General features: G+C 30.5%; 1 protein-coding gene across 2 annotated transcripts in view; it reads right to left on the reverse strand.

The window, feature by feature from the left end:
* LOC108753277 (bcl-2-associated transcription factor 1-like) overlaps positions 1–6,621 on the reverse strand; it is a 7,979-nt gene extending 1,358 nt beyond the window's left edge. For both annotated transcript variants that reach the window (XM_018494730.1, XM_018494729.1), the window contains exons 1-6: positions 6,331–6,621; positions 4,348–4,593; positions 3,991–4,126; positions 1,923–3,888; positions 1,780–1,838; positions 1,606–1,674 (exon numbers count right to left, since the gene is read on the reverse strand). In XM_018494730.1, coding sequence (XP_018350232.1) covers positions 1,606–1,674; positions 1,780–1,838; positions 1,923–3,888; positions 3,991–4,126; positions 4,348–4,593; positions 6,331–6,348 — 2,494 coding nt within the window. In that variant the 5' untranslated portion in view covers positions 6,349–6,621. The remainder of the gene's footprint in view (positions 1–1,605; positions 1,675–1,779; positions 1,839–1,922; positions 3,889–3,990; positions 4,127–4,347; positions 4,594–6,330) is intronic.
* Between the last annotated feature and the right edge of the window lie 2,768 nt (positions 6,622–9,389).

Consider the following 9,389-nt stretch of genomic DNA (forward strand, 5'->3'; position numbering starts at 1 on the left):
GATAGAAATGCCAAAAAATCAATAATAAATCAATTTACGAGATATTTTAAATTTTATTATGATACACATATACATATTGATAAAATACATAAAATATTAAATATCTCGTAATTTTTTAATAATTGTACCTTAATACTTTTATAAACAAAATAATGAGATAAATCAATTGGTGTAAAGAAAACACAAGTTACTTATTTAACAAATTATCAATTTTGCCTACATATTTTCTTAAACAAAATATAACATAAAATATCTCATAAACTATTAATTTTTTATCTCAGGTATCTCAGGTATCTCTACCTTAATATTTTTATATACAGAATAATTAGAGAAATTAATTATGTAAAAAAAATGATATTATACGTAAAAAAAACTATATAAAAACTATATAACTCTATTAAAAAAAAAAATAAAAGTCACCTTAAAATCTTGGGAGATACATCCACCTTGAGAGGATTTGTGATTATCAAAAAAGGTCTATTTTTAAATAAAGTATATAGTAGATGATCATAATATTATTAGATCCGTAGTTTGAAAAATGTAGTTTTTGAGATTGTGTAGAAATAAAATCAATATATTAAGTTTTGTACATACAATAATTTTTAATGAATATGCACTAAAAGGATAATCTTGTATAATTATGAATCATAAAGTAAAAAATAAAATTATTACTTAATAAAGTCACCTTTTGTTACAATTGGGCATACTTTCTATACATTTTAAGCAGTTTATTTCCTATAACACACATTAATCAAATGCACGATTAATTGATGTTCGTTGATGATACAGTTAGTTTAGAAATTTTTGTCAATTCTCAAAAGTTCTCAATGGAGTTGATTAAATGGCGTTAATGAGAGATAATGGCAATACATGAGAAACAGTGTTGCCAAGGGTATATTTTAGGTTTGTAAATATCAATATTTCTTTAAAAAAATAATAATACAGTATCGCTGTTTTAATGTAAAAATTGATTACAACTTTAACGTAAAATAGTTAATTTATGCAAATGATTCTAATAATTTTATCACCCACTGTAAGGTCCACTTAAAACATTCTTTGACATAACGAGTTTAGGAAATAATTGTATTCAAAGTTTTAAAAGGAACATATCCCATATATGTATACGAGAGTTTACAATCAAACAAATGTTTACTAATGCAAACTATTTATAATCGGAGCGATTGCTTATCGATCCTTGTTTAATTAATCCGTTGTTCTGAGTTGTATCCATTTTAATAATAATAAGCATTATATTTTCATTCTGCATTAATAAACAGTTGTTTGAAATTTATCTAAAAACAGGTTTACGGATATATATCAAATTTTTTATATTTGGCATGTGAAGAGCTTACTTCCAAAGTTTATACTTTTATTTATTAGTTACTTGTGTGTGTGTGTGTGTGTTCTATATATAAACATTACTTTTTTTTACACGCACGCACACACACGCGCACGCAGAAAACTAAGAGAATAATAAAGAAAAGTAATAGAACTAATACATAATTATTTCAATAAAAAAATATTTCAAATAATTAATAGTATTGTAAGTCAAAATTTATAAATACTATTAATATTTCACATACATTTTAAAAAGATTGTAATTACCTTCAGAATCATGTAATTCAGCTAACGATCTATGTAGTACAGTAACTCGTCTAACTTCCTTTTGATTAGCTACAAAAAAGAACATTCATTATTAAAAACAATTTAAATATGAAAAAGAAAGAAAGATTCACTAAAACTAATGCTAAAGTATATAGATATTTAATTAATACTTACATTTCTCATCAGTATTAATGACATGCCTCTGATTGGCTTTTGCATTATTTTTCACAGCTCTACAAAGAAACGTAAAACAAAATAAGTGACACTTATAAAAGAAAATAAGAATATATAATATCGTATACAGTATTATTCCTTACTCATTAACAACGCCTTTAAACGCTGACTGCACCAATCTAGCGGATTGAATCGGTACTGTTCTATTCAATCTTTCTGCACGTCTTCTGCTAAGTTCTGCTCGTAAATCTCCTTCCTCATCTATGGTTATATCTTCAAATATAGCATCCACATCTTCAGCGACTATATCTTTACGTTTCTTACACTTCTTGTCCTTTCCAATACGTTCGGAAAGTGGTAGTTCGTTCTTCAATTTTCCCACTTGATATAACTCCTTATCGCGCTTCTTCTTTTTCTTAGATTTTTCTTTTTCTGTTTTTTGTGGTTCCGCCTCTATATTTATAGTACTTGTAAAAGCGCTTGGCGATGTATTTTCCATTACTTCTTCACATTCCTCAAACTCGTAATCTACTTCCAAACATAAATCCATCTCTTGAACATCATATTCCTCCACAGTTTTATTTGATTTTCTAGCATTACTCAATTGAATTTCAGCTCCTTCTGAATGTCCTACTTTCGTATTCGTGGTGTGTTTTTTGGATAATTTAATCCTTTTATTAGCATTTACAGGATCGATAGGCCGCATAGACTCAAATTTCTTTTTTCTTGCTTCTAGTACAGGATCACTAATTATATCAACAGGTTCCTTTGCTATTTCCATCATCGTTGTTGGTCTTTCATATGCTTCATCTTTTTGCTTTGCTTTCGTTCTGGACATTTCTGTACTTTTAAAAATTGGAGACGATTCTCTCACATATCCATCTCGATTATCTGGAGTGATGGAACGTGGACCGTGCTTTCTAGGTAATTCTTTAGGTGACCACTTCGGGGATCGCTTGCGTCGTGGTGAAAGACGTGGTGAATGTCTTGGAGATGACCACGGTGATCTGCGTGGCGAAAGTCGCGGTGATCTCAAACGAGATGGTGTTCTATGCGGCGATGCTTTTGGCGATCGCAAGCGAGACGATCCTCTTCGAGGAGAAGATAAACCAGGAGATCTAGACCTGGACCGTAATCGACGTGGTGACACTCTTCTCGGCGATAATCTAGGTGATTTGGATCTAGATCTAATCACAGGTGAATACCTTGGCGAACTTGATCTTGACAATCGTGGCGTTCTAGAACGTGATCTTTTAGGAGAACGCGGCCTTGGAGATTTTGATCGTCTCGGTGATCTTGATCTATGTGGCCGAGGCGATCTGGAGCGCGACGAAAGTTTAGGTGATCTGCCTCTTGGCGATAATTTTCTAAGTGGAGATTTTTTTGTAATTGTTCTGTTTGGAGATCTGCGTGGTGAAAGTCTGGGTGATCTAGATCTAGGGGAATACCGTGATAATGGAGGCGATCTATACCTCGTCAATACTTCTCTCGGAGACTTTTTCAGTTGTCTGATTGGAGATCTTCTAGGAGATCTTCTTGGCGATTTCTTTCGTGATCGCGACCTTGGAGATAACGATCTGCGCTTTTGAATAACTCGATTCATTACGTGTGGAGAGACTGATCTTCTATCATTTTTCATAATTGTGGTTAAAGATGAGGTAATAACATTATTTCTTTCCTTCTTACCATAGCTATCGTCTGATTTTGTCTTTTGATCTAAATTTTTACTTCCTTCATCATTTTTCACTGTGTTTTTAGTTTCGCAATCTTTATGCAATTTTTTCTCTCCTTTTTCAGATACCTTATTTTCATCATTCATTTCCCTTTCCATCTCGTCCATTAAGCGTTCTAAACTGTCTTCTTCTTCAAGATCAGCCATTAAGAGTATATCATCATCATCGTCATTACCATCTTCTTCTTGCTCATCACCATTCTTCTGTAGATTCTCTGTAATTTCCTCCTGACTTTCCACTTCTACTGAAAATTCAACAGATTCTTCTTTTGATACAATTTCTGTCTTTATAGAGGTCGCAACACTTTTCTGCTCTTTTATATCTTCTTCTTCAGAAGCACTCCCACTATCTTTAAAACGATGGAATTTTGATGCTTCTAAAAAATTACACATACAATTAATTATTTTATTCTTAAAAAAATACATTATTATTGATATATTTAATATTATATTCATTCTACATAAAAATATAAGCTTACCTTGAGGACACGATTCTACACAAGACTCAGTCTTTTCTAGGGAACAACCTAATTGGACTTGTTGAAATGGAGAAGGTTCATCTACAGGAACTATCGCTATCAAGTTTGGATTACGATGGCTCTGATAATACACATTCTGCAAATATAAAACATAAATGTACAAACTGAAAATGTTGAATCAGAAAAAATAATTTAAAAATTATCATATAAATTTTGAGCACATTTTGAAAGTTTTTTAAAAAAGATATTCAAATATATTTAAATGCATCGTAAAATATCATAGCATTTAATATTTACATGTAAAATTACTGTTACAATTAATTAATAAATTAAAAAGTATATAAATTAAAAGCTTACGCCATTTTGCCTTTGTTGCACCCTGTTATGGTAGTAATTTTTTTTCATAGACCGTTGATTTTTATATGGAAAACGGGATGATTGTGTTATTTGCGGTAATACTTTCTGCACCTGTGATAGCGCTAACCTTTTATGCATAACATTTTTTGTTCGTAGTGACTTAAGCGCTGCTAATCTCAGTGCTTCCACATCTTCGTCATCATCATCCTCGACTTTGATTTTTGATTGTTGAGGAATTACAACCATCTGGTAAAGTAAAATAATAGATGAAACATGAGACAAGATCTATTCTTTGTCGCACTCAACTAAAATTTTCTGCAGATACTTTCTAATTTGGTAACACTAACTGACACAATAGTCGAACATTTTTGTTCCTCATTGAATATCAAGAAAGATAGAATGATGCTTGTGCCGATTTATGTCATCAAATGGAAAGTATACTTTCTCGCTTTCGCCAAACTCTAGATATATATAGGGTATATATATAGGGTATTTAAGTATACTAACAGATTTTAAAGAAAGATTCCTCATACAAATTCAAGATAAAAACTTCATATGATCATATATTCAAAATGATTTAATTTCAAAGACATAAAACGTCAAAGTTAAAAAAGATGTCATTTTTACAAAATTTCGAAAACTATTTAGATTATTACAATAAAACTTTGTATATGTTTGAAGGACATAAAGTCCCATTTATTGATACTATCTCACATACATCTTTTGGGATTATTTTTTTATTCAATCAAGGATGGTCAAGAATAAGCTAAACCTTCTTTTAATAAAGAGCCAAGCTGTTTCAGACATACAATCATATGAAGTTTTCATCTTGAATTTATATGAGGAGAATCACATAAATCTTAAAATCTTTTAGCATACTTAATAGAGTTGAGTAAGTTAATGTTTTTTTAAAATTACATTAAGTTAAAGTCAGTGGCTTATAAAATTAATTTAGTTAAACTAAACGAATAAATAAAAACCTAATACAGTTGAAGTTAAATTAAGAATGAATCAACTCAAGTTAAATAAAAAATTAATTTTGAAAAATATCATTTTTATTAAATATAAACATTCTAATTCTTTTTAAAATCAAATTACTTTAAATAATAAAACAGTCACGATATAAATTATCAGATAAATTTAATATTTTATTTGTAAATAGATATGAAATATGATATTACAAAAATATTTCTTATTTTTTATACATACAATAAAATACTAATTTTTAGTATTTTTACATATGTACTTTCATATTTAAATAATTACAAAAAAATTAAATGATTTTTTTTTAATGTAAGCAATGTTGTACTCCTCTTTATATTGGCCATGTCATAGCACTGATACTATTTCTTAAATGAAGATCCATTATCTCTCAATATCAAAGTTGTATCCATCACACAATCATTGAGCTTTTTCTAATTAAACTAATTGTCTAATGTTTAATATTTTATAAAAAATAATAATAACATTTAAAAAAATAGAAAAAAATTTCAACTAAAAAAGAAAAAAGTTAATAAATTAAAGTTTAAAAGTAATTAAATTAAGTTAAAAATGTTTAACTTTTCATTTAACTTTTAATTTATTAACTAATTACTACCCAACCCTAATACTTAGTATACGTCCTGTATATTTATTTCATCTTCAAATGTACATTATACTAATTCAACTACAAAGATAGATCTATAAATAGTAAATCATAACAAGAAACAATACAAAATAACATTAGGTTTTTGTAGCATTGACAACTCCATGAGAAGCACGCGCGGATAGACAGGTTGTCGCAAAATATGCAAATAATTCTTGTAATTCTTGCTGATAAATAAATTTCTATCTTGTTGTATGACATTTAGGTTTTGTCAATGCCTTGTCGAAGTGTTTAAATTTTCTCCGAAGATCCCATTGACAAACGAGAAAAATATCGTAATAAAATATTCTTTCTGACGCATCGTTTATTGCACATTCGAACTGCTTTTATTGGCTTACCTTTTGGCGGTGGTCCATTTTATTGAGAAAAGTACTGGGAAGAATATTGCAGGCGGTTCGCGGTTAACACCACTCCAGACCACACGGACCGCGATCGAGCGTTGCGTGAACAGCCCTCACGCCAAATGTTCACGAAAATGTCGCTCGTTGCATACACCGATTCGCATCACACACATGTTGCAAAGCGACACATCTTTTAATCACCTCTCGACTAGTATGAATTTGTCGAACAAATCTGAACGAATTTACACGACTCAGTCAATCTGATCTAATTCGTTATTCTCCATCCATACATATATAAATAAAAATGGCGTGGTAGACAGTGGTCTAGTTTCCACCAGTTTCCATCGAAGCAGTGATGCCAAAGTTCGATGCAAGATGTAACGTGGGTAACATTTTAGGAGCTGTAAGCTTATTGGCTGCGTTCGGCAGGGTATCAATCATAAAAATTTATCCCTAGATTGGAAAGTGAAAAATAAAAATTTTAACCATTGAAATTAATGGAGAAATTTTTCACTTTTTACTTTTTATCCTAAAAAAAAAAAGTTTCATGATTGATATCAGAGAGAAATCTGCGAGAAATCATGCCGGCCTTTTTCCTGTTACCATTGAGATCGCCTAAAGTCACTAAAAATCTAAAAAATCGCAATTGATTTCTGAAATGTCGCGTCAAAATGGTCGAAGTACACATAATACACGATTTTAAGCATGGTGAGTCACCTTTTAAACTGTACTTACATATCCTTTCATGCACTTTCATGCATTAAACTTCTACAACAAATAAACCTGTATTAAACCACCGATGAGATACTATTAAGCTCTGCGCACAACAGAAGGAATAAAGCAATTAAGGAATTAGCAATAAATAATAAACAATTTTAACCTATCAAAAATTGCATATATTGGAATACACAGTTTCTGATAGGTTGAAATCGTTTTTTTTTTATTCCTAATCCCTTATTCCTTCTATTATGCACAGAGCCGTCAACTCTGGACAAATTTTTTTTTGCAGTTATCATTTCTGTTGATATTAAAACTTTGACAATAACACTGAAATTACAATTTAAAAAAAAATCAAGTATTATTGAGTTCTAAATGCATAAATACGGCTACTAAACTAATAAATCATAAAATTAGTACAATATTATCAGTTTTTAATTCGTAATTACTTCAATATTCACAAGAATGCGAATTTCCGTAAGGATGTCGATCTTTAATAGTATCTCGTCAGTGCAACTATCCATAGGAAAGATGAATATCCACAGACGCAAACCACATTTACTTTCGACGATACGATTTTATCGATAGTGTCAAAAAATGTATGCAGTTGCCAACTGAAAATGGATATACTGGCGGTAGTGTGCGGACGATTTCGACGATAACAGAAAAAAGGCCAGCATGGCCTTTTTAGATTTCTCTTTGTTGATAGAATGTTTAAGGTCGCAGCACAGATTTTTGCACAATGCATAATGCATAGTGCGAACAACTAATCAGAATCTTTCCTTTTCTTCCATTCTGTAGAAGAGAAGAATTTCGATTGGTTAATTTCCTTATGCACTATGTATTATGCTTTATGCAAAAGTCTGCGCTGCGGCCATTATTTTGCAATTGGCCTAGTTTACAACCAACCAACTATAATCGAGCATTCCCCTGTTGTTTGATTGTAACAGGAGAATACTCGACTGTAGTTGGTTGATTCTTACATTTTGATCCAGATTAAACCCTCGGTGGAAACTAGGCCATTGTTTTCTTCGCGCTGATTGAATTGTACTTTTACTCTAGAAGAATAATCCTGTCTCAGGCTACGTTCCAAAACTTCCTCTTCAAGGAATATTTTACTGTATATGCTATAGTATACGTTACGTGTATTATATATTTTGAGTAAAACTTTCCTCAGAGAGGAAGTTTTGAAACGTAGCTTCAGTAGACGGTCATAAAATGGTTGCACAACAGTTGAATGTATTGAACGCAGCCAATAGGTGCATCCAGAAGCACGACCGCTCACTGAGCGCTCAGTGAGCTCTTGTACCTGTTTGGTTTATATTTTTAGATCTAATGGAATATGCCAATCAGATGCAAGAGCTTACTGAGCGCTCAGTGAGCAAATTAACTAGAATACTGATAATTTCATTGGTCAACACCTAGTAAATTTGCTCACTTTTGTAATTTTCACTTTATTTGAAGATACAGAATTGACTCCCAGAGGGTCGATTGTGCATTTTGAAAGGAGGTGAAAATTACAAAAATGAGCAAAGATTACTAGGTATTAACCAATTAAATTATGAATATTCTAGTGAATTTGCTTACTTTCGTCATTTTCATCTCATTTGAAGATATACAATCGACCCCCAGGCTTAATTCATCACATTGCCTCAACATATGGTGACTTTAAAAAAGAACTATATCAAAATTATTAATAAAATAATCAATATATCGTTAGATTCCTCAATTCTTACTCTATAAATGGTAAATAGCATTAAACTTGGTTATATTATTTTGAAGTTCTATTTTTCTAAAATGCCGCTACACATAATCTGACAAAAAAGAAGTTTTTAAAGATCGGAGTTAATCGGTATTATGTTTCTTGATTTGTAATATTGCAAATTAATTCTATAATAAGATCCGATAATATAATTTTGCGGTTTTTTGCGGTTCTGGAATCCATAAGCATTTATCTTTTGCACTGCAACAAAATTTATTAATTTCGATTTTTTTTATTTAAAAATGGAAAGAAGGTATAATAGAGAACATATATATTTCTTAAATTTTCTTATTGTGGCCTTTTATGGGGATCATAAAGATGTCTGAATGCTTACAAATTAAATAAATTTAACATTCTTTAAACATTTAATATTTTTATTATTTTAAATTTTACTTTTAAGTTTTTAATATTATATATTTTAATATTATATATTTATTCAGATTTAGGTTCTCTACACTCTCGTAAAAGTATTTACCTTCTAACAACATTATTATTATTATTATTATTATTATTATTATTAGGCGTCAGGAACTCGAAAGCTCATTGCCGAAAATACCAAACCCCGCCACTGTTCCCG

This window comes from Trachymyrmex septentrionalis, unplaced genomic scaffold (assembly GCF_001594115.1).
Source record: "Trachymyrmex septentrionalis isolate Tsep2-gDNA-1 unplaced genomic scaffold, Tsep1.0 scaffold68, whole genome shotgun sequence".
In the NCBI taxonomy this organism is placed as follows: Eukaryota; Metazoa; Arthropoda; class Insecta; order Hymenoptera; family Formicidae; genus Trachymyrmex; species Trachymyrmex septentrionalis.